We start from the raw sequence: 26,173 nt of genomic DNA on the forward strand, positions 1-26,173 counted from the left end.
TGGGCCAACATTAGTGCTACAGCCCTATAGGAAGCACAGCTTCCCCCATTGCAAGCCCCAGAACTGATTTTAGGGCAGAACAGATTACTGGTCCAGCTGATGGCACGGACCGGGCCTCTGAAAGTAAAGTACACTGCTGAACGAATGCAGAAGTCTTTTTCACATGCTGACAATGACTGATTTTTGAGTATTTTTTATTAGCAAATGATGATCATGATCTGGCATCAGCAACATGTAAGAAAGTGGAAGGGTTCTGTGATGCTTCAGCTTTGATCTAGAGGTGTTTATCTGGCTGTGAATATCACATGGCTGGGAGGGCTGCGGTTAAATCCATGTTGTGAAAGACCTCAGGAGCAGAATATGTATCTGGTGAGACATTTGTACTGGGGCACTGAAGCTGCAGCTGAAGACAGCAAGAGCTGGCTGTGAAAATAATTCTATAAAAAGAGGAAAGGTTAACTGGTGATGAAAAATTTTAACTTCTGGTACAAATAAATTAGAGCTGAACACCTAAATAAGCTGATTTAATTCTTACCCAATTATGTTCTTTATCAGAGATATCCAATAAAAATGATTATATATCTAGCATTTTAGCATAACATGTTACTCTAGAAAGAACTAAACCACACACAGATAGATAGAACAGGCATACTACAAAAAAAGTACAGTCAAAGAAAGGACTTTGATTCTCAAGGTAGGTCAGCTTAGCTTGGAATGGCTTTTGATGTTCAGGTCCCAACCTGTTCAGTCTTCTTGTTTCCAAAAGGGTCTTGCCCTTACTGAACCACTGCAGTTTATAGTCTCCTTCGTAAAATGGCCACCCATTCTGGGCTACCTTATTCTGCTGGATTGTAAATGGCAGTGGTTCAACAGTTGTCACAGCAGCTGATGAGATGTACCTATAGCAAAAGCAGCAGCATCTGAGAAAGGGGTGGCAGAAATCACCACAAGTGTTTCTAGCTCATGAATCAGACCTTGGTTCAAAGAAAAACCAACATTTCCCTGTTTTCTTAACTATTCACATTTCTTTTTAAACAAGAGTCAATGCGTAAAATTTTGGACATCTGTGGACTCATTCCACCCAGTAAAGGTACTGAAAGTAATTTGTTAAAAAGGGATTATATGTTCATATATATGCAGTTTCTTCTGATGTTTTTTTCACAAACAGTGAGCATTTGGGCAGTACACAAAATGAAGGAAGCAGTAACTTCAAAATGTGGGTAAAAAATGCCAAAGCTTTGTGCTTAATTTCTTCCTGGACTGACCATTAGGAATGTATTAGAACCATTGAAATCAAAGCATGATTTCAATGTGTTTCAGCATCAAAAGAATCAAGCCCCAAATGTGTGTAACTGCAAAATTTTGCAGCTACACTTCAAAATATGCTATTTTCTGTAAGTCTAGTTCCACTTAAGAGCTGTGAGATGTTTGGACTTACGTTATGCCTTACTAATTAATTGATCTCTGATGAATATAAAAGCTATAGACTGGTAACTCTTAATAAAAACCCAGTTGAGGGAAAAATATGAGCCTTTCTGGATTTCTCTTTCTTCAATCTTACTCAATGTTGATAAGTTCAGAAATTTTGCTTTCTCCTTACTGGAAGTGTGGTGTGCATTAGATGGGTAGTGGAGAAATTTATACTGTTCTTCACTGGGCTGTGGTATAGAGCAGCCTCTTCTCTAAAATTCATTATAGAAAGTTGTATCAGGTGGAATGGTGTGCACAAAGTAACAGCACTGCTTCCTGCCAGTTGATTTTCCCATCTTTTTATTCTTTCTAAATCTGGATATTTTTGCCAGTTTCACTTCAAATTCATTTCAGCTCTGAGTTTTAAGAAACGATTCAAGAAAGAAAAATCAAATGGAAATATCCCCTAAAATGAAGGGAGCTATCACACCCTTTTGCTACAACATTCCTTTTATATGTGAAATATTTATTAGTCCTTGCCTGTTCATTATTTGCAGGGATATGTGAACTGGTGTATCCTCAGGGAATCATGAGGGGAGGAGAGGGAATGTTTACAGTGAAAATGGTGCTTAATCTCCAGGATTGACAGGAAAAGATTAAGCAAACTACAGATAAACCATCTTATCATTCAAAAGAATACATGCTGAATGCATTGTAAAATAAATACACAGCTGCTCTTTAAATTCTTTGTGCATCAAAGGACCAGAACCCCAAAAAGGACTTATTCACCTTAAACAGGATTTATGTGGACTTCATCAGTGTCTCCATCCAAAACTATGATTTAAAAGAACTTCCTCCGAACAGCCACCTCAGCGTGGCATCCTAGCTGGTTTGGAAGTCCCTGTCTGATCTGGAAGTCAGATCTGCTTCTTCTGCTTCCCTCCATAGCCAGAACAACGCCAGCTTCAGCAGCTCTCTACCCATCTCCTCCACCACAATTCAGAAACTAGGTAAAGTGGCCTCTATCCTTAACTCACACTGGATGGATTGGGTTATTACAAAACATGACTATAAAGCCTTTATTTTTGAAACAGCTGCCAATGGTAACCCACTTTATATATAATAGCACAGTAGTCAACTCACATAACCAAGAAGGGGTAACTTGGGTTTTATGTCCTTTCTGGTCAATGATAATTCAAAACTGCGGTTCCTAACACTGGCTTATGACTGTCAGACTCTAGCTGAACCTTTTGAAAAACAAAATACTTAGCGAATGTTACTTTTGATTGACATATGGCATTTTGAGAAGAGATTCATAGAAAGAAAAATTTCTGTGCGTGTTATCCCTAAGGCAAGAGCTCAAGAAATATTTTTCCTACTAATGTATTCAGAAGGTAATCTAACTGTTCAGATACTGTGTTATTTTCCCACCATACCCATTCTCTCTCACAACTAGAGCATTATTTTGCCACTCAAGCTAAAATACCTAAATCAAACAGATTTCCAGCCTTCAGAAAAGTTCATTTTTGCAGAGCCTTTCTGGAGGTCTGACACTGAGATGAAAGCTCTTCCTTATGCAGTCCATTACAATTCCTCTGAGGCCAAAAGAGTGCATTTTCAAAGTGCCATATGGCTACCATTAAAGATGATCGCAGAGACTAAGCTAAAAGTAGAGGTGGTTTCATCTACCCCTGGATGAAGGCACTGTATGAAACAGGGAGTGGGATGGGTAAAGCACGGAGCTGCCTGACTTGCTGTTTTGTCATGTCATCTCCAGCTCCCTTGCTCCCACAGTAAATCTCTTCCGTGTTAAGATTGTCCCCAAATATCATCTCCAAAATTCTAGACAAGGATTTTAATATATCATAAACTTGCTTGTGTATCACCTGGGATTGATGCATACTTGGAAGAAGATGCTCTCTCTATGATGGATATTTCTACCGCATAAAAAGCCCCCACTCACTTACGGTGGAGGATTAAAATCTTTCTCTACTCCAACTGATACAAGTAATTACTTCAGGTAGATACTTGATAAAAGCCAACCATTAAGAATGAAATCTAACCTGTTCATATTGAAGAAATCTAGATTAACTGCACTAGTGGAGTCAATCTTACTATATATCCAGGTAAATTGTAACCAAATTCCAAAAATGTATTCCTGTCCTGAGAACTCAATCTTTTTAATTCTGATTCTTTTTCCTACAGACACAACAGATTTTATACCCGCTGTGCAAACGCTTCATGATAGATAAAAGTCAATGTCCTTCTCTACATAGGTCTTTTCTCACATGTAACACTGACACTTGCTTTTAAGACAGAAGGTCTGATATCAGGTCAAGGGTGAAATTCTTTTTTACTTATTGGTGGAAGTGTCCATGTAAGGACTCGGTATACTGCAAGCAGAAAACTGTCTTTGAGATGAGGAATTTGTTGGCATTTCTTCCTTCATGAGACTGAGCCAAATTCATTATTGACTTCAGAGCAATAATGCCAAGCCTGAATAGGGGTTACTGTCCACAGTGTTATTCAGATGAATATGCATATCAGAAATGTTGAGGATTTTTTCTGTGTCCTTTGGCATTCTCATGAAGAGTTACTTTTAAGTGGCATTTTAGACACACTAATGTCAACTAGTGAAGGATGTCCATGCAGAGCTTTCCAGTTTGAATCAACATAAAGGAGAGCAGAAATAAACTCATTGAAGAGTAGTTCCTTTAGAAGCACTGTGATTTCTTTTTTGGAAGGCACTGGCCTTTCATTTGGTTATGAATGACGTGTGATAAATAAATCCAAGTAGCTTTGACATTTGGCATCTGAGGTATATCTGAACACATTTACTCATTATTTTGTGAGCAGCAGAACTAGCAGAGCTTAGTTTCCCATGGAATTGAGTCCTTTTAACAGTTCCTTCAGTGTAATCCCAGCTCCCCAGCCCGTGGCTGTTGTGACGCTCGCTGGTCTGGAGCTGTACCTGTGCTGCAGGCAGTCAGGAGTGAGGAACATACTGGTTGGTAGACCAATATGTGTATGCTCTTTTGCTATCTTGAGGGCTGTCAGAGAGACTACTTGTTCTTTAGAGGGATACTAAATTGAGCCTTTCTTCTCTGTCTAGCTGCCAGTTTCCACAAACATAGTTATCTTTGCTATTTCTAATCCTCTTTCAAATTTAACAAAAATTGGCCAATGAATTCAAAAGCTAGTAAGGAGAGTGGGACTTTGGATGGATGAACAACGGGATGGCATAGTTTCTTTCCTTAGGACAACAGGCTAAAACTGTTTAAGTGTGGCTGTCTCTCCTAAGAGGCTGAGCTATTTTGTTTCTTGCTTTGAACTGTGTTTGAAAGAAACAGCAGGTCTGCATATTTTAGACCAATTCCAATCCTGATTAGAGGAGAGATCCAGTTATAAGCAGTATGATTTCTCAGAACAGTTAGATTTGGTTAGAAGTTCCCCCTTGCAATCTGGCCCAGGAGAGACACAGAATTATCTTTGATTTGAAAACCTTGATACTCAATTTGGATTCCTTTTGGGTTCAGTTGCTTCATTTATAGAACTCAGCTTGTCCACGTGTAGCCACAAATACACAAAAGATCACCTCAGTTTTTGAGAGAGATGCAGTCCTGGTCCTAATGCCTTGGCCATAGGGTCAGAGGGACTGGAATTCCCAGCTATTTCTAGACGAAAGAGCATTTTGCAGTGAAGCCCTCATTAATGTGTTCTGGGCTTCCATGGCTTTCTGAAATCACCATGCAGTGAGAGAGTGTTGTGCAACTCCTTCGTCTGCCTCTGTCCTCCCGGGGAGCACAGGATCGGTAACTCATGTGGGACAACCCCGTCTTCACTGCTCAATCACTGCTATGTCAGGCCTGAAAGGTGGCAAACAGGCAGTAATTTTCTCTGTTGTAGCACCAGAATAGCAACCATCCAGTGAGTCTGATCAATAATGGTAAGAAAAAGATCGTGTTGAATTCTAAGGAGACTGAAGAGCCATTTTTTCTTCAAAGCCTGAATATTTGAGGACAGATATATTCTTCCTCTTGTCTCTGCCTTTTTAGGTTGGTTTATTTCTCTGTCAAAGTATCACCTTGAACATGGCTCATACTAACCCTCCAGGCACTGCTATTCTCTTCTGGTTTTTTAGCAGAAGCATCTCTCAAGGAGAAAAGCTTTGCCTGGAAACAGAAAAATTACCCAGCAATTTAGACTGGGAATATAGGAGAAGGTGCAAATGATTTTTTTCTGCCATCCTGTTATTTTCCCTTGTAACATTCAAATACTTAACATTGATTTATCCCAAGTAGGTAAAACAGGCCAGGGGCTTTACAACAATACTAATGTGTGAAGAGTTCCAGCTGAGACCAAAAGTGCCACACATAAATATAATGACTTTGAATTTGGGGTCAATATCTGCACACTAACATGTGACAGTGTGACAATCTGACCAACATGACATGCGACAGTGACAATCACATATTAAAAAAAATCCCACATTTCTTTCTTCAGTGAGGGGCAAAATGGGTAGAGCATGGATCAGTCACTTCTCGAGACACCTGCTTGGGTGTGTTGTAATTTGCACAACAAGCAGGGAAAAAAAGAGCCTGGATTCCCATGGCACTCCCAACAGGATGTCCCTTTGCAGGAGAGGACAGAAGCATTTGGAGGAATGGTCCCTTTCCCCATGAGGCATTCATTATCCTATCCAAAAATACAGCATGTATGATGTTAAGTGTTTTTTGATTCCTTTTTTGCTGTTCAGTCATCACTGCTGCACCTCACAGTGGAAACACTGTTTGGTTTTCAATTGCAAAGATGGTTTGAAACCAAATATATCCCCATCGCATAGCTATCATATGGGTTGATGAAAATAAGGAATTCTGGACACATGGAAGGTACAGGATGTCACTGTGTTAACAGAGCTGATGTGCAGGTGGCAAGCCCTCTCGGCAGAGGAGCCAGGGGTCAGGAAACATGTGGAACTAAAGGGGCGGAAGAGAAAGTAGTGAGCCTGGACTCAGTTTTCCTGATGACATATATAGCCAAGAGGAAGGCTAGAGGCTACAGAAAGTGACTTTCACTGCCTGTGCACCAGCAGAGCATGTTAAACCTCCCCGACTTATCTGTGTGCCCCAGAGAAGGTCTGCGCTGCTCTCCTGGCTGGCAGGGGCTGTGCTCAGTAGGTCAAATGGATTAAGGAAAGGAAACAGAATGCAAAGTCTTTTACCAGCTTTTAATCAGGACCTGTCATTTTTTTTCCTGCTAGTTAGAAACCATATGCCTATATTTTCCCACTTGCTTCCTTTAATAACTGGATAATATTATTACACATCAGTAGGCATGTTATTCTCCTAGCATATTTTGACATCCATACTTTGGGTTTGCCTGAAATATTTTTGCACCAGTTCAACCAAAATATTTTCACAGGATCACCTGAGCAAAAAAAATCTAGTGACTACAAAGATGACAAGAAGGTAGCAAATCCTCAGTTAAAATGTGTGTATAAAGTAAATGGCATTATGAATAAGTCAGAAGGAAAGGAATGAAGAGATAGCATTAGCTATAGCACAGTGAATGTTCATACGTCTTTGGATGTTAGAGAGAGATTCATTCTTACTTCACTGTCTACAATTGTTACATTGTCTGAAAAGAAGAAAGAAAAAGAAAAACAATTGGTTGTGATTTTTAAGAACTGAGAAATGCCAATTCTACACTTGGATTCCTATCCTTTATAAAACAAGCCTTCCTGTACTTCTAAGTCACTACAGTAAAGCAAGTCTTGTTGGCAGGTACAAGTGACCCTGAGCTCAATGTCTTCCTTCCTTGAACTGCTCAGTTACCTTTTTCTTGGCACACAGCAGTTAGCAGATGTCAAAGAATAAGGAGGTATGTGGTGCCAGTGATTCAGTGCTGGCATAGTATTGCTGACAATAAAGAGTCTAATTTCAGGCTTACGGAGAATGACTGCTGGCTTATGTCCCATGGTATTTTACAGGAGAAAAATCAAACCTCAGATAATCTGAGGTCCATGAGACTCCTGCAAGGTTTTCACCCCACACAGTACCATGCTTGTACCATTCATTTCTGAGTAGCAATAGCTATGGCCTCAGGAGAAAGTCCTTCCTACTAATTTAATGTTGTAGATTTGGCATCCCTGTCTACTTTTGCACCTTTGTAGCTTGCACCCTCTGTGTTTGCATGTAATTCTTGGATTCACCATTCCCTATCTCACCTTTTCTCCATTGCCCAAAGCTACTCTGCTAGTCTCAACTGGAAATACTGCTACTGAAGCATAACCTTTGCAGAGAAAGCAGTATCCCAATGGTTAGTCTGTCAGTGCTCTCTCACGTGGCCTCCTGAGTATCAGTTTTCCTAGTCTGCAGTGCTTTGTACCCAGGGCTCACCTGGAAAATGTGATCTGGATGATGGAAAAGAACAGAGCTGAGCACTCTCCCAGGCTGCTCCCTTGGCTGCAGGATGGTCTCTAGGAAACCTTCTGGCCCCTCCCAAGGGTCTAGGCCTTCCTTAGAGTTTCTTTGGCCTTGTTAGCCTTTAATCAGCTCCCTCTGAGTCTGGGCAGGAAGCAAGGAGTGTCAGTTCTTCTTCCTCATCGCTTTCTACGAGCCTGACAGGGAATGGTCATCTTGTGTATTCCCATAAGTGAAAGGATGGGGATGCTAATGCATTTCTTGCAAGCACTGAACAAGCACTTCTGTGAAATGAAATGATTTCAAAATACTTATCGGCTACGTTTACTATGTAGTTAATAAATGGTATATTAGTAGAATTCCAGAAATATTACTGAGCCCCCACAAAGTAAAGATATATATGTGCATGTATAAATATATATACACACATATATATTTTTATATCTATACATATTTATATGTGCATGTACAGTTAATGCTTGTTTGTCTTTTTAAGACTATCTCAACACGGTGTTTGGGTTGCTATTTTAGATGATCCTAAAATCCTCCTGGATAGTATGCGGACTCTGAACCCTTCACGGACTTCATGAACTAGTCACTGTCTGGCTATAACTTCAGTCAGGCTCAAGCTGCTAGTAAATATTCTTCTTTTCTTCTAATAGAATTTGCATTTAAATAGTCATGATTTGTGTTCCAGTGGGCTCCCTATAATATCTGTGGTTTCTGTGGTAGTCTGTAGTCAGACTACATGATCTAATATTTCCGTTTGGCCTTAATGATGATTCTGTGAATTTTGTGCACTTCATGTTCTGGTGTCCCCTTCCAGAAAACAAAGTGGAGTGTATTTTTTAACCTTTGGTTGACTGACAGGTGGCACAATCTCAGTGGAGGCTTCAGCAAGTGTTTGGTCACTTCCTTTCCTGTTGATGCTTTCCTTCTGGGAAGCACGCTGCCTCACATCAGCTACTAAATGTTCAGAGGATTCATTTAGCTACAGACACAGCAGAAAGCAGTGAAATGGTGATATGTTATTTGTTATGATGTTTCTGCTTGGATGAGAGGTATGAGAAAATAGTCATGTTAAAAAGTGTAATCAATCAATCAGTCAACTGGTTCACAAAGGCAAAACATGTGGAAAACAGTTTGGGGTTTGGATTTTGGTTTTGGGGTGAAGACTGTGGCTACAAGAACTGAGTTAGTCTGCTTCCTTGGATTGCAGAAAAGTGACTTGCACCTCTGTAAATCGAGGTTTATCATTTTGATCAGCAAATAAGCTGAGCTATCCCTCCTGAAATTAAGCTTTGCTTCTTCTCCAAACCTGATTAATTTGCTGCCTTGAGTGAGAGTTTGAACAGAAGCAGGACGTGTCACTAGTGGAACAGTTCTTTTCTTTAGGAGAAATGATGGCCAATATCTGATTAAAGTGGGCATGAAGTAAAGAGAGGAAAAAGATTAACAGGCAAATAGCCAATTAGCTGAGATGAAATTTTGTATTTTCACAGAAAAAGGCTTCTGGGACATGGGTGTTAAAGATCCATTTGTGCATTACAAATTTAAAGTGATTCATTACACTTAAGGTATCAACTATGCAAATAAATTTTGCCTTGCACCATACTTGAAACAAGCCTTCCTCAGTGCGGGGATAGTAATGGTTCTTTGGAGAGACTGTGAGAGGTAGGTATTCTAGTACACACAAAGTCTTCAAAAGAATGGTAGAGTGACTGAGATTCTTCCTGTGTCAATGGTAGCCTTTGCTGTGCCCTTTTCCTTATCTCAAGGCTCCTTATGTTACATTCTCAGCCCCCACATTGTGGGTCCCATAATAGCTATGACACTTCCGGCTGAGAAAGACTATGCAGTTACCATCAAGTTCTGCTGACTGTGAAAACATTTGCAAAGTGAATTAATTACCTGGAAGAAACCAGTTTGGACATTTCCCCAGTGCTGCTTAAATAGACTGGCAAGTACTAATTGAGAAAAAGCATGCACTATTGACACATGTACTGTAAATTGCCATTTGTACTAATTTGGGAAAGTCATTTTACATTATCAAACCATCACTAAAAGGTGCTGCTTGTACTTTGGCAACTGTTGACACATTTCAGAAGTCCCCATCAAATTCTGCCCTGAGGAATTTATGCACTTTTACTATGCTAGGAGTTCCTAGCTGGAACTGGGGCTGTGTGAATAATTGTTTGGGTGGTGGTCAGAAAAAAATAACAACAAAAACACTCAATCCCACATACCTTCCAAACAAAACAAAATGTAAAATAAATGTAAAAGAAGAAACAGTTCAGAAAATGAAAACATTGTTGTAGGCTGAATGAAATGTAATACTTGACCCAAAAAAGAAGTGCTTCATGTTTGACCTGTTTTATTAAAGACAAGGAAACCATGAATTGTATTCCTATCAATCATGAATATGTGTACTGGCATTAAGCTCAGGAGAATATCTAATCCCTACTTCTATTGTAAACCAGAATTAAATTTTATCCCTGACAGAGATTTGTCTAACCTGATCTTAAAAATCTCAACTGCTGTCAATCCCAAGTTCCCTAGACTACCTTATCCAGTGCTTAACAGTCCTGAAAGTCTGAAAGTGTTCCATAATATCTGATATAAATCTCCTGTCTAGAAAATTAGGCAGATTATTTCCTTTCTCTACCCTTGGTGGTCATGAGAATAATTGATCATGGTCCTCTTTATAATAGCCTTTATGCACTGGAAGGCTGTTATCATACCCATCTGTCTGATATCTTTTTCTAGATTAAACAAGCTCAGTTCTTTGAGCTTTTCCTTATAGGCTGTTTTTTTTTTAATTCTTGACAATGATTTGCTCTCCTTTGGGTTGCTTCCAGTTTATATAGTTCTCTCTGAAACTCTGATGCCCACAGGTGTCAAAATGGAGATACTTCTTCAGCTGAGGCCTCACCCATTTCAGATAATTATCTCCAGAGTTCACGCACACTATGAACAGCATCACACAGTTGCCTTATTCATCAGTGTCCCACTACAACTCATGGACCTTTTCTGCAGAAGAGCTACCTAGTCAGTTCTTCCTCATTTTGCATTTATGCACTTGATTATTGCTTTCCAAATGCTTCTGAGAGGAGTACTCAAATGCAGTCTAGTGTCTTTCAGTTGTCTTTACTAAGTTTTGTTTTACTTGTTTTGGTCCATTTTTCATTTGTGTCAGAATGATTCTAGGTTCTAATCCTGTCCTACGAAGTGCTGACAGTTCTTTCCTGTTGGTGTCATCTATAATTTTTAGTCTGATTTCCTAAGGAAATGGGACTTACATGTTTATTTTTTCTACCTACCTGACTCATAAGTTTTTAACACTTTGGCCAGTCTCAAGCAGATGTGACAGAGGTTAAATAGCTCTAAGATATTAAGTCCATATACATTTCATTTCAAAAATGTGTTAGGATGGAGGAGAGACAGCTTATTAGTGCCCTCACCAGTGAAAGGCTGCAGTGTGATAAAATGCTTACTAGACCCCAAGGCATCCCCATGGCAGAGAGGTACTATGAATGCCCCAGTTGTAACAAATTGCTTCTGCAATTTGGAAGTAATTGGATTGCTTCTGCTACTGGTGGAATAATTTGTTGTAAGTATATGCCTGAATAGGCTGGCTCCCTGCGAGATATCTTCATAATTTCTCTTTATTTTATAGCAAACTAGTAATATATATTCTTGGCAGAGGTTTTCCAACCAGCTGGACTTTGACCAAGACCTCTTTATGTAGTTTGGTTAGGAGAGTATCTTGTGCAGGTCAGTCTAAAGACCTAACACAATACAAATATATCCTATTTCTTTGTTCCCACAGAATCACAGAATTGCTGAGGTTGGAAGGGACCTCTGGAGATCTAGTCCAACCCCCCTGCTCAAGCAGGGTCACCTAGAGCACCTTGCACAGGATTGCGTCCAGGCAGCTTTTGAATATCTCCAGAGAAGGAGACTCCACCACCTCTCTGGGCAACCTGTTCCAGTGCTCTGTCACCCTCACAGTGAAAAAGTTTTTCCTCATGTTCAGATGGAACTGTCTGTGTTTCAGTTTGTGCCCGTTGCCTCGCGTCCTGTCACTGGGCACCACTGAAAAGAGTCTGGCTCCATCCTCTCGACACCCTCCCTTCAGATACTTGTACACGTTAATAAGATCTCCTCTCAGCCTTCTCTTCTCCAGGCTGAACAGTCCCAGCTCTCTCAGTCTTTCCTCATAAGAGAGATGCTCCAGGCCCCTAATCATCTTTGTAGCCCTTTGCTGGACTTGCTCCAGTAGTGCCACATCCCTCTTGTACTGGGGAGCCCAGAACTGGATGCAGTATTCCAGATGTGGCCTCACCAGGGCTGAGTAGAGGGGGAGAATCACCTCCCTCGACCTGCTGGCAACACCCCTCCTGATGCACCCCAGGATACCATTGGCCTTCTTGGCCACAGGGGCACATTGCTGCCTCATGCTTAACTTGGTGTCCACCAGCACTCCCAGGTCCTTCTCTGCAGAGCTGCTTTCCAGCAGGTCAACTCCCAACCTGTACTGGTGCATGGGGTTATTCCTCCCTAGGTGCAGGACCCTGCACTTGCCTTTGTTGAACTTCAGGAGGTTCCTCTCTGCCCACCTCTCCAGCCTGTCCAGGTCTCTCTGAATGGCAGCACAGCCCTCTGGTTTATCGGCCACTCCTCCCAGTTTTGTGTCATCGGCAAACTTGCTGAGGGTGCACTCTGTCCCTTCATCCAGGTCATTGATGAAGAAGTTGAACAAGACTGGACCCAGTACTGACCCCTGGGGGACACCACTAGCTACAGGCCTCCAACTAGACTCTGCACCACTGAGCACAACCCTCTGAGCTCTGCCATTCAGCCAGTTCTCAATCCACCTCACTGTCCACTCATCTAGCCCACACTTCCTGAGCTTGTCTATGAGGATGTTATGGGAGACAGTGTCAAAAGCCTTGCTGAAGTCTAGGTAGACAACATCCACTGCTCTCCCCTCATCTACCCAGCCAGTCATTCCATCATAGAAGGCTATCAGGTTGGTTAGGCATGATTTCCCCTTGGTGAAGCCATGCTGACTACTCCTGATCACCTTTTTTTCCTCCACATGCTTGGAGATGGCCTCCAGGATGAGCTGCTCCATCACCTTTCCAGGGATGCAGGTGAGGCTGACTGGCCTGTAGTTCCCTGGGTCCTCCTTCTTGCCCTTCTTGAAGACTGGGGTGACATTGGCTTTCTTCCAGTCCTCAGGCACCTCTCCTGTTCTCCATGACCTTTCAAAGATGATGGAGAGTGGCTTAGCAATGACATCCACCAGCTCCCTCAGCACTCATGGGTGCATCCCATCAGGGCCCATGGATTTGTGGGTGTCAAGTTTGCTTAAATGATCTCTAACACACTCCTCCTCCACCAAGGGAAAGTTTTCCTTTCTCCAGACTTTCTCTCTTGCCTCCAGGATCTGGGATTCCTGAGGGCTGGCCTGAGCAGTAAAGACTGAAGCAAAGAAGGCATTCAGTAACTCTGCCTTCTCTGCATCCTTCGTCACCAGGGCACCCACCCCATTCAGCAAAGGGCCCACATTTTCCCTAGTCTTCCTCTTGCTACTGATGTATTTGAAGAAGCCCTTCTTGTTGTCCTTGACATCTCTAGCCAGATTTAATTCCAAACAGGCCTTAGCCTTCCTCGTCACATCCCTGCATACTCTGACAACATTCCCATATTCCTCCCAAGTGGCCTGTCCCCCTTTCCACTTTCTGTATACTTCCTTCTTCTGGTTGAGTTTTGCCAGGAGCTCCTTGCTCATCCATGCAGGTCTCCTGCCTCCTTTGCTTGACTTCTTACTCATAGAGATGCACCGCTCTTGAGCCTGGAGGAAGTGATGTCTGAATATTAACCAGCTCTCTTGAACGCCCCTTCCTTCTAGGGCCCTAACCCATGGGATTCCTCCAAGTAGGTCCCTGAAGAGGCCAAAGTTTGCTCTCCTAAACTCCAGGGTTGCGATCCTACTTGGTGCCCTGCTGCCTCCTCGCAGGATCCTGAACTCCACCATCTCATGGTCACTGCAGCCAAGGCTGCCCCCAACCTTCACATCTTCAACCAGTCCTTCTTTGTTTGTTAGTACGAGGTCCAGCAGCACACCTCTCCTCATTGGCTCCTCCACCACCTGTGTCAAGAAGTTGTCACCAATGCTCTGCAGGAACCTCCAGGACTGTTTGTGCCTAGCTGTGTTGTCTTTCCAGCAGATATCAGGGTGGTTGAAGTTCCCCATGAGAACCAGGGCCTGGGATCGTGAGGCTACTTCCAGCTGTCTGTAGAAGGCCTCATCGACTTCCTCTTCCTCATCAGGTGGCCTGTAGTAAACACCCACAGCAGTGTCACCCATGCTAGCCTGCCCTTTAATCCTTACCCATAAGCTCTCGACTCGCTCTTCATCCACCCCTAGGCACAGCTCAATACATTCCAGTTGCTCTCTCACATAAAGAGCAACTCCACCACCTCGCTTGCCTGGCCTGTCTTTCCTAAAAAGCATGTAGCCATCCATGACAGCGCTCCAGTCATGCGAGCTATCCCACCATGTCTCTGTAATGGCAATGAGATCATGGCCCTGCGACCGCACACAGATCTCTAGTTCTTCCTGTTTGTTCCCCATGCTGCGTGCATTGGTGTACAGGCATTTCAGAGAGGTGATCAAGCATGCAGGTTTCCCAGGAGGGGTACAAGAGGATCCTCCATAGCCACATCCCATGCGCACTTCCCTGGCTGCATTCACCTGCTGGAGTATCCCGACTTGAGCAGTCTTTTGTCAGCTACCCTGTCTCTATAACTCTCCCCTTCCCCTGTCTTTCCTAGTTTAAAGCCCTCCTTACCAGGTTGGCCAACCTGTTGGCAAAGACCTGCGTGCCCCGCCTCGTGAGGTGGATCCCATCTCTCGCCATCAGTTGTCGATCTTCAAACAGGGTCCCATGGTCACAGAAACCAAAACCCTGTTGCCAACACCAGCGGCACAGCCAGTCATTAACTTGGAAAGTCTGTCTCCTCCTCCTCTCATCCATCCCCCTCACTGGCAGGATTGAGGAGAAGATGACCTGGGCTCCCAGACCCTTGACCACCATCCCCAGAGCTCTGAAATCCTGCTTGATGGTCTCCAGTTTGCCCTTGGTGTCATTGGCGCCCACATGGAAGAGCAGCAGTGGGTAATAGTCCGAAGCATGGACGAGCCTTGGCAGTCTTTGCATGACATCTCTCACACGAGCCCCCGGCAGGCCACAAACCTCTCTAGACATGAGGTCTGGTCGGCAGATAGGTGCCTCCGTCCCCTGCAGCAGGGAGTCCCCCACAACAATCACCTGCCGCTTCTTCTGGGCATTAAGGCAGGGCACAGGGTGTGTTGTCCCAGGTACTTCCCTGGCAGCCATGCCCATCTCCTCCTCATCCTGGAGGGCACTAAACCTGTTCTTCAGCTGCAAGTCTTCGGGAGGAGTAGGAGCCTTTCTCCTCCCACGAGCAGTGACCAGTTTCCAGCCTTCTTCTACGATGTTATGATGTAGCGTTTCACACGGCACAGAGCCCTCCAGCAACTCCACTGCTGCGGGGGGTTGGGACTCCCAAAGCTGCACAGTCTCCAAGAATACCCTGTCTATCTCTCACTCCGCTTCTCGGATGCTGCGCAGCCTACTGACTTTCTCCTCTAACTCCCTTACCTGACGACACAGCTCGCCAACAGCAGCACACCTCCTGCAGGAGAGCTGGCTGCCAGCCCAGGCCTCCCGGAGAGGCCCCAAGCACTCCTGCAGCCTGAGACCTGTAGAGCTGCATCTACTGTCAGAGGGTCGGTCTGGGTCGCAGCCTCTGACACAGCAACTCCAACAGCCACTGGGGAACGCGCTCAGTCACAACCATACTTGAGGAAACGTACACCACAGGGAACAGAAACGAAGGTCCCTTCTGCGCAAACTGCTGTGTCTGTTCACTGCACTCTGGGAGCTGCGCTCTAGGCCTGGCTCTTATATAGGCCTCTCCCTAGCACTGGCTAAGAGGGTGCTTGACCCGCCCTAATCAAGGGCCACCGGGATCAAAGGCCCCAACTCCCTCTGGCCAGCACAATGCTGCCCATCCACAGAGGAAGTTATCTGGTCAAAAAAAAGAAAAAAAAATGGCACAGTTTCCTCAGAACTTTTCCATTTCATCTATTTTAAAAGTCTTTCTATTATCCTTGATATTCTTACAAACTTACCATAAATAAGCTAAATTTGTCTAGTACCTTCCCAGGCATTGGGATTAACCTGTGTGCTCTAGAATTCCTTGGATCCTCCTGTTCCCTTTTTTTTAAAAAAATAAATACTACATTTGCCTTTCTCCTGTTATCTGGGACTCAGTTGGGACTCCATGAGTTTTCAAAGATAACTGCTAGTGGTTTGCCATTTGATACATAGGGCAAAATTTATCAGTTCCTACTAACTTGGACTGTAAGGTATCTAAACATTCTTTTACTTGTTCTTACTTATTATTCTGGTCAGTTTTCCCATACTCATCTTAATTTGGATTAATCATCTGGTCATTATTAATTTTTGAGAGTGAGAAAGGGTTTTCTTTCATGCCTTATTCTGCTCATACTTTAGTATCATTTTAGGATGTGGAAGGCCTGGCTTCAGGCCAATAGAAGGCCTTAGCCCCCATGTGATAGTGGATGGACATCTCAAGTTTCCTGATGGCGCATTTCCATGTCAGACAAAATACTTAAATATTCACAGGTATGGAGTCCAGAATCCTACAGAACCTTATTTCTGAGCAGAGTCATGTTTGCTCCCTTGTTCTCTTTCTCCTTTTGTGAATATTAAGGGAATCAGCGTAAAAATGTAGCTGTGTTGACAAAGTGACTGAGGATACTGCTCTCCATTCCTGCAGCATGGAGGTGAGAATACTTCTGTGAGATGCAAATCTCTTCACAGGAGGGGATGCAGCGAGAGTATCCTGAACCAGTGAGCTATTGAAAAAAAAGTCTTTTTCCTTCTCTAGCAGTTCTGTCAACCTAGGTTTTGAGACTTTTCTTCACAGATCTACTGGCTTTGGGGCACCCCCTGCCAAGCAGAAAAAGGGAAGAAAAGTGCATGTCACTTATCCTATGTAAGAATCAGTAGCTTGTCCCTGTCACCAGTTCTCCATCCATTAACCTGACTGACCACACTTCCAGGGGCCCAGACACTGAATTACCTAATTGCCTTCCCTTTGCTTCCTGTTCAGAAAGTTGTGCTTCAGAGCTGCTTCCCACTCCAAGTGCAAGAGAGATTACCAGAGACCACAGCCTCATACAAAAGTAAAGGCATTTATCTCTTTCCCATAAAGCTATGCAGTTGTGCATTTAGTGGGTAACCCAGCCTGGAGGGAAAAAAAAAAGAGTGGATGGTGTGTAGGACCTGACAAATGAAGGGCTAATGTCCTAGCATGAGCAGTTATCAAAGCTCAGAATACAGAGGTGGAAGTTTAGGATGTGAAGGGAGCAAGCAAATAAACAGAGAAAGAAATGAATTTTTCAAAGGTGTGTCCCTAAAATTCCATGTGCCTCCAACCACAGTTAGGCATCTAGGAGTGAAGAGACATATCCAAGGCAAGTTAGACTAGTCTGGGCCTTGATAGCATTAAACCTGCTCCTCCAGTTTTGTTACCGTCAGTATCCGGTCTACCTAGAATAAAGATATTCTGGGGATGTCCACACATGCTGAACTCACACCTCCTGTTTATAGCTGGACATAGCCTAATACAAGCGACGTTCACAAATTCCAGCAAAAGTGTTAACATCATTGGAATACTCTACCTTTAGGCAACTCTATCTGAAAATAAGTGGGTTTATGCCTTCTCATTCCTCTTTCCATGCCTGTTCTCACCTAGGACAGTGATTTTATCTCTGGCTGGAACAATAAATTTTGTACTTTGAATACAGTGTTCGTAATACCATTTGCAAACCAATGGATTTTCTGGGGCCTACATACATAGTATGTGACAGGCTGAATGTATTTCTGCTTTTGCATGTGATCTATATGAAAAGTGATGGCATTCAATATAAAATGACTGCCATCTTATTTTCTTCCTGTTGCAGGGTCTTAAGTGTACTTCCATGTCTACCTTAGCAATGTTTATCAGTATAGCCACACCAGTAAAGCATGCCTAATGAAAACTATAATAAAGCCCTACTGCCTGGCTCCGGTGGTTGTTGCAGCAGTGGTATCTGCAGTGGGTAACTTCCAAGCTAGGTAGATTGCATACAATTATGACTGTGTACAAACTGTGTTAAACCACCCAAAATGCTCCTTGAAGCAGATAATCTTATTTTTTTAGCTTCCCCGAGAACTCTCACAGCTACTACCCACAGCCACAACATGCTTCCACCCTTTTATTAGATGCTTGAGACCCTTGCAGCCCCAGCTGTGGCATGAAAGTGTGATTGCCAGCCAATCTGCCCGCTGGCTGCTGCATTCCAGATGTATTCTGCAAGGGACTTTGTAGCCTACCCAGCTGGCTTTCATGAGGTCTCATCCAGCATTAATTCAGCAGCTGTATCTTGGGGATCTGGCAATGCTTTTTTATCTTCTGTGGATATGGAGGTATTTTGCTTAAGGGGAAAGAAGGTTTGCAGGGCAACTGTGTTTCCCCACAACCAGCCCTCTCTGGGTGAATTTGCTTCCTTGCTTTCCATGCAGTGAACATGTGTGTGTGTTTATGTGTGGTGGGGGGGAGCATGTTTGCTCTCTATTGCTACTGCAGATACTAGCAGAAGAGAAAGTGGGAATAATATTAAAGGTAGTGGTGCTGTCAGTGTTCCCTTCTAAATGAAGGGGCTTCACTGAGGAGTTGCGCACCTTAGGCTGCCAGGGACCATTTACAAACCTATTCAACTGCAGCAGCAAGGAAGAACATAATCAGCGTTCCCAGTGCCAGCCCTTATCTCCCCCCAGGTTGTTATTTGAATAATTAAGCAAACAAAAGGCTGCCTGTCTGCTCCTGCTGCTGCAGTTGTCCTGGCTGGGCTTCCCTGGCAGCCGAGAGGTGCTGGTGGGAGTGAGCATGGGGGAGTCGTGACAAGCCGGGGAGAAGAGGGAAGGGGGAGTGATGGGGAGCTGCCAGCCTCTTGTCTGGTTTCTTTGCTGCTTCTTTGTGTCTTGTTTTTAATGAGCTTTTGGCGACCAGAGGAGCAGATGCATAAACAAAAGTTTGCTGTCCCTATTTGGCCAAGGCACGACTTTGTGCCCCCTCCTGTCATACAGATTGTTCCCCGTGATTGTGTCACAGAAACAGAGCTTCTCTCCTTCGGAGGCTGCAGGCAAAGAGGCTAACAAACGAGGCTGAAAACAAACTCGAAGGAGGTTTGTTGTGAGTCTCCATCTCAAGGTTTAGGCAAGGGGTTTAAGGACTAAGCCTCTAAGGGGCTTTGGAAGATGCTGTATTAGTGGAGAATTGATCTGACTAAATATACAAGAATCATGCAGGCTAAGTGTGTCCCACCCATCAGATATTAGCTGTCCTGCAAATCTCCAGGTCCAGTCCTGAGCTGGACCAAGACCCACGCAGTGTGGTAGGAAGGCTGGTGGTAGGCTGTGGTAGGTAGGTAAGTTCAGGGAACTCATGCCAGCCCTGCATTCTTTACTGGTATTGTCTGGCCAAGACAGTGGCAGGCTTTTCTGAACTAAGCCAGTCCTCAAAAGTCTTGAAGGGATTGTTTATCATTTTAAGGCGGGTGAGGGTGCTGAGTCTGAGGGCAGGTGTAGCATTAGAAGCCATTTCATGTTGTTTTGGGGATCCCAGGAAGAAACAGATTCCCAAGTTGAAACAGTCTCTGTGGAGGGAGGAAATCTCATGCTTTTATTCACTCAATAATCTGAATTATGATTCTCATATTTGGATTCTTTCACTAGCTCCACATGGTTCAGCACTGGTAGTCTCTGGTGAAAGCCAGGCTACGTTAGATATTCTACAAGGCTAAAGCAAGGCACAAAGGCTGTACAGAGTTTATAGCCTACAAGGCTGGATGTGAAAGTTGCCATCACTTGAATCACTGGGATTTTGGTTTTGTAAACCGTGCCCCTTTGCCCCTCAACTTTGCAGCCATCTGTTGTCTAATATCCCATAGATATCACCGTAGCAGTGTATCACAGTAGCAGTGTATTTAGATCAGTCTTTCAGTTGGACATTAGGTATTTGTGTCTCTCCTGGGCTTCGGTCCACTCTTCTCTCAGAGGTTTCCCATGGTGTCTTCCTGTGACAACCCACTGAGAAAGCCACGTCAAAGTTCAAAATATAAAAGTCAGTGTAGCAAAGCACATATGATACTGTATATTCTGTGTCAGTAAAGTCATTTCACATCTTTTCTAGCTCTCACTTTCCTCATACACCTACCATTTTCAATGAGTATTGGCCATAGTTTTTATTTGATCTTACTAGAGGATTAGTGCTATGAACACTATGCATGTAAGTAAATTCATTCACATGAAAAGCCCTACGTCAGTAGAATGACTCTTCAGAGTAAAGTTACTCTTATGTTTAAATGTTTGCAGGGCTGGGACTTCATTCAAATATCTGGAATGTAAAGAACTTGTCTTCTAGTTCATTCGTATCACAAATTTCTCTAGTACTATAGGGATAGTAATGAGTACAGTGAAGCAGCAGCTCCTATAGCATAATTTTAGTTAACAAACTTAAACTGACAGCCAGGCAAAGGACTGAAGGATCATACTTCCATTTAGGAAGTACACTGTAAAGATGGAGATTTCAATGGGACCGCTCAGGGAGATAAGTGCTGCTCAGAATGGATAAAAAGGGTAGATTCTGGTCTGGAGCAGTACAGCCAACATATGGTCTGCAGGTGAGGCTTTTTTGTTTGTTTTTGTTTTTTTGTCCGACTGTGTGCTTTTGGACTATGCACATCCCTGTGGATACCTGACATTCATAACTTGCAAGCTCCTCACTGCTGGCTGTTCAGTTATGTGTGTGCATTGACCAGCCAGGGGGTTTGTATGTCCCTTCTCCTTTCCTCCCCTTCCCTTCCCCAGGAAACTACAGAGGAGAAGAAGGAGGCAGGGGATGTGGTGACCCCCAAGGACCAGCGAGGGCTACCTTCTAGTGGGCCATTACTGGGAAACTGAAGTCTGCAGTATTTTGTCTCCTCTCCAGCCTGCTGCTCGTCTGAGTTGTGCAATCCTGGTGTAAAATGAATTTTGCCTTCTTCTCTTTGCCCCCTTTGGGTATGTTACAGAAGTACAGAATGTTCTGCAGTCTTCACTTACTTCACTTCATTTGCTTTGTTAGCCAGCTAAACTGGAGGAAAACAGTTCTGGCAGGTTTATCATCTCTAATAAAAATTTTGTTCTTGGTAGTCAAAAACAACAGAAACAGCAGTGCTACAAATAAAGTTTGCATAAGTGGCTCTTTAGCCACTTTTTTAGTAGGTGGCTTTGGTTCTCACTTAGGTATTTATCACTACTACATAAATGTAAACCTCATATGCAGCCTAGTCTCAGCAAGGGACAGTTGTTTACTAGTCACAGCTGAAGTTCTCAACATCATTGAGAAATACCACTGTCCCAAACTACAGTATGATGGAGATAGATGAGGGCTACCAATTTGCTGGTTTAAGAGCTCATCAGAATAACAATAACACATTTTATCTGCATGATACCCACTTGCCACTTCTTGAACCATATGATTCTTCTTTGACTTTTCATGGATTTTATTTGATCTCTGGGAAAAATCGGTATAGAAATTTGGCTTCTCCCAGTCCTTGTATTTTTCTGTGAGCGACAGGGGTGTTTCAAAGGAAATTACAGTGATCCCCAAGTACAGTAAAACAGCCGGAATTGCACAGCATGCAAAATAAAATCACTGCTTCATTAACTTATTCATTTGTGGACAGGCTCACATGCAGATTTGCAGGTAAAGAGAAAACTGTAGTATGTAGATATATAAGTATGTACATGTATGCAGTTATATATACAGCTATGTGTTTCTGTCCATTTTCCTACTTAGATATCTACTTATCTATCTACCCACCTACTTTATCTATCTACCTATCTATCTATCTGTTACTACAGTTGTATTTATTACTCCCCTGAGGCTGTATATTTGTGTATGGATAAAGCATTTACGACCATGTATTTATTTTCCTTGAAGGACTGCTTCGTGAACTTGTCTTTCAACAGTGACATGGTTAATAATTTTCATTAAAAAGTACAATTCTATTTGGGGAGGGTGTTAATTTCTGGGAAAAAAATCAAACCTTCAGGATGAAAAGGGAATCATTACTGTCACTGGTATTGATATCTGGGTAAAGAGTACTGGATTTGGCTGTTAGAGGAAAAGGGTAGAAAGGATGAATCTTATGGGAAGTTGCTGGATTCTGTTAGACCTGATTTAGTCAGTTAACCTGATGGATATGTATTACGTGCACTGAGAAGATACACCTGACTGAGGGACTTCCAAGCTGCCATGCAAATGCAGGTACTCATATGCCAGACACTTAAAAGTATGGTTGGATAAAGACATTGTTAGCAAGAAAATAACTATGTCTTCCTGCACGTGCCCCATAAACCACGACGAAACTCCTGGTGATTCCGAGTTTCTTCGTCGACGGTCTGAGGCAGCCTCTCAAGCGAGGTGCCACGGGTCACCCCGATCACTCCTCGCTGCCCCCCCCCCGCCCTGCCGAGCGCCCAAACGGCCCAACGGCCGCTCCGGCCAACGACCACGCGGGCCAACGGCCGCCGGGGCGGGGGCGGGGGCGGGGCGGGGCCGAGGCCCCGCCCCCGGCCGAGCGGGGCGGCGCGGGCGGCGCTCGCCGGGGTCCAGCATCCCGCGGCGCGGCTGCTGCCCCTGTTTTTGCGGCTGCCGCTGCCCCGACGGCGCCGGCGGGCAGACGGGTGGCTCCTCGCTCCGCAACGCCCGCAGCCGAGCCGCCCCCGGCAGCGCCCCGCGGCCGCGGCATGGAGCTCGGCGCGGCGCTGGCGCTGGTGGTCGTGCAGTGCCTGGCTGCCGGTAAGAGGCACCGTCGGGGCGCCCCGCGGGGGGACGGGGCGCTGCGCCGCTGCGGCGGCGCGGGGTGCCGAGGAGGGGGCGCGGCGGCGCGGGCTGGAGCTGCGGGACAGCCGCGGGGCGCTGTCGGCCGGGCCGCGGGTCTCGCGGGGGCGGCGCGGCGCGGCGGGCGCGCCGGCGGGGGAAGGGGCTGCCGCGGACGGCCACCGACTGCACCACGAGGAAATACGAGGGGAAGCGCAGGGGAAGAGCGAAGGCTCCCAGCCCGGCCTCGCTGCCTCGTCAGCCGTCGCGGCTGGCCGCGCTGTCCCCGTCGGGGTTCCCGGTACTCCCCTGGGGGCGATATCCTGCGGGAGCCTGGGGGCGGCCTGCAGGCCTCTTGCTATGTGCCGCGCAAGCCTTGCGCAGGCTGCGCGGCTGCCGAAGAGCGGGCGCTGGCCCCGAAATCGCGGCCTTCCCGGGCGCAGGTGGCGCGGGGCGAGCCCGACGCCACCCCTTGCGCGGAGAGAGCCGGAGAGTGATGGCCTTTGCCTAACTGCTTAGGAAGAGAGGGATAGCATTAGAAAAATGTGGTAAAGGGAAGCAGCGCTGGGTTCATAGCACCTTGAATTTGTGACAAACTGTGCAAAATAATTCTTCACAGAATTCATTAATCAGCAGGCTCAAAGAATGTAAATATATTCAATTTATTATAAGAAAAGCTGGTGATCCCTTTCCCCAGGGGGTGAGATCATCAGATGAAGGTTCGCTTTATTTCAATGTCCCACATCCTCTTGTTAGACCTTGAAGTTGGCAATGCAAAAAAACAGGAACTCCACCCTGGCTCGATGAATTGTAGTGCTCTCAGCTAGGTCCTGACCATCTGCCTTTTCTTCCTGTTATGACAGAGTTTTTGAACTTTCTGGGATGTGTGAAAAGTCATTATTTACCTCTACACTGTTAACCAAATGATGTGAAAATGTCCACTTAAAACATATGGCATATACTTGTATATGATGCTTTTCTGACTGAGTAGCATTTACTTTTGTCTTGTTGTTGCTTTGATTTGAGGTTTTTCATATATGTTTTTGCAGGTTTATTTATTTCTCTGGATCAACCAAGCCTTAGCATCCAAAAAGATGTCCTCACAATAACTGCAAATGCTACTCTAAATATTACTTGCAGGTAAGGGCAAATCTGGCCAGTGTGATTTTGATGTGGGTGATTTATGCAGAGGGTTTTTGTACAGAGTTACAGATGAATCTCTCTCTCCCCTTTCATCTCTCCTGTTTCTCTCCCTTCCCTTCATGATTCCCCCTCCCCCCGTGCTTTTTCCTGGTGGGCTTTAGAAATGATCTTAAAGGGTTACAGCAAGGGAAGATCACTGAAAAGTGCAGCAGCAGGCTAGCCAAGGGGCATGGCATAAAAAGTGCTTCGAAGAAGCCTTGGTGTAGTCCCGACCACTACCCTGTGAGAGGAGCTGGGGAGCGCAGGGAGATGCGGCGCTAGCTGGATCCTCGCAGGGTGTGCCAGGCAGGGAGGCTCTTGCCTCTCCCTTTTAGGTTTTGTGTTACTTAGATTCACCATAACTGAATTCTCAAAATGAAATAGCTTCCACGTGAGTATTAATAATAGCTCGGTTCATGTGAATTTGTCATATTTGGCTCGACAATCCGTGTCAGGTACTGAAGCCAATTCTTTTTTGTACCTGTGGAGACTAGCAGGACTGAGTTTTACCAGCTTGGCAATAGTACCGGTGCCTGTCATGTGCTAATGCTTCTCTGACTTTTGCTTTCCTAGGGGTCAGAGAGCGCTGGACTGGTTCTGGCCGAACAATCAGAGCAGTACTGAGAAGCGTATTGCTGTGACAAACTGTAGCGATGGCCCCTACTGTAAGATGCTTACTCTTCTAAAAGTAATAGGCAATGACACAGGAGACTACAGGTGCCTTTACAGGGACAACCAGGCAGCTACAACCATTTATGTCTATGTTCAAGGTAAGTGCTTACACAGTTCTTATGTGATTCCCACCTATCTGCAAAATGAAAAAGGCTATCAAGCATCTCAAAATGACTTTGGCATTAAAATTTCTAAATCCTAGAATTTTTAGTCCTATGAAACTATTATTTTTCCTATTCATTTTCATGGTGAGTAGTTACATGCCAATATGCTTGCTGCCATCAATAGAAAAATATCTGTGCTTGTAATTTTAAATTAGCCTTCCCTATACAGTACTTGATCTGCTTTTCTCCTCTGCCCAGAACTTAGCCTGCATCTCTCTGCTGTGCTCTGAGCCTGTCTTCATGATTGCAGAGCTATTAATGACTTCAGTAGGAGTTTCATGCAGGGGAAGATTATAGAGATTGTATATATTTATTAAAACAGACATATCATCCACCCTTTTACCATTTGTACTATCTGATACTGTTCAAAAAATTAAACCATGAGCTTCCATACATTTGTTGACTATAACAGTAAAATCTATATTTTAAAAGCTAAGTTTCAAACTCAGGCTGTCAGTTCTATTGATAGAAATGCAGAAGTGTGTGGCAGCCGCTGCAAAGCCTTCAGTTATACACTCAGCTTAAGAAGGCACACACACTAAGGCATCTGCCTTTTTTGCACTCATCTTGATACCCATATTCTAATGCACCCTATTTCCTTTTTATTCTAACTTATGGCAACATTTTTAAAAATGGGGTGTTATTATATACATGGGTTAGCTTGTTCTATAAGATCATGAACTTACTTTTTTTTGGACTCACTTTGAAAAGGACCTTGCCATTTTGGGGGCTGTATAGCATGTCAGTACTTTAACTGATATTTCCTGTAATACTTATGCAAGCAAAGTCATACTAGGGTAAATCAGATTTTTGCCAGCACAAAGAGTGCTGTGGCAGGAAGCTATTCTCTGAATTGCATACTCCTGCTGATAACTGTTTGGAGAATAATGGTATTATAAAACTGTGTGGCTGTCAAAACATAGTCCCCTCCCCATTTAGTCTCATCATTTAAGTGTTTTATCAAGTAGAAAGAAATAAAACTGATCTGAGAAGGAATAAACAGAGGAAGAAAAGATGGAAAAATTTGCTCCAAAATCACTTGACAAATAGTATCTATTTACCAACCAAATGTTCTTATAGATTACAGATCTCCATTTGTGACTTCAGTTAGTGATCAACTTGGCATTGTATACATCACTAAGAATAAAACAGTGGTAGTACCATGCCTTGGAACTGTGTCAAATCTCAATGTATCTCTACATGCGGTAAGGAAAAAGCCCGTTATTATTTTAACAGTTAGTTAAAGTCAATATGATTAAATACATCATTTGAAGTATAAATATGTTTCTT

The 26,173-nt window shown here is 44.0% G+C and overlaps 1 protein-coding gene across 1 annotated transcript in view; it reads left to right on the forward strand.

The window, feature by feature from the left end:
* The first annotated feature begins 22,770 nt into the window (after window positions 1-22,770).
* The window catches only part of KDR (kinase insert domain receptor), a 35,188-nt gene continuing 31,785 nt past the window's right edge, over window positions 22,771-26,173 (forward strand). Inside the window, exons 1-4 of the mRNA XM_067298049.1 lie at window positions 22,771-22,844; window positions 23,915-24,005; window positions 24,621-24,817; window positions 25,964-26,088. Of these exons, the coding sequence (XP_067154150.1) occupies window positions 22,793-22,844; window positions 23,915-24,005; window positions 24,621-24,817; window positions 25,964-26,088 (465 nt within the window). The 5' untranslated portion in view covers window positions 22,771-22,792. The remainder of the gene's footprint in view (window positions 22,845-23,914; window positions 24,006-24,620; window positions 24,818-25,963; window positions 26,089-26,173) is intronic.

The sequence above is a fragment of the Apteryx mantelli genome, chromosome 5, assembly GCF_036417845.1.
Source record: "Apteryx mantelli isolate bAptMan1 chromosome 5, bAptMan1.hap1, whole genome shotgun sequence".
In the NCBI taxonomy this organism is placed as follows: Eukaryota; Metazoa; Chordata; class Aves; order Apterygiformes; family Apterygidae; genus Apteryx; species Apteryx mantelli.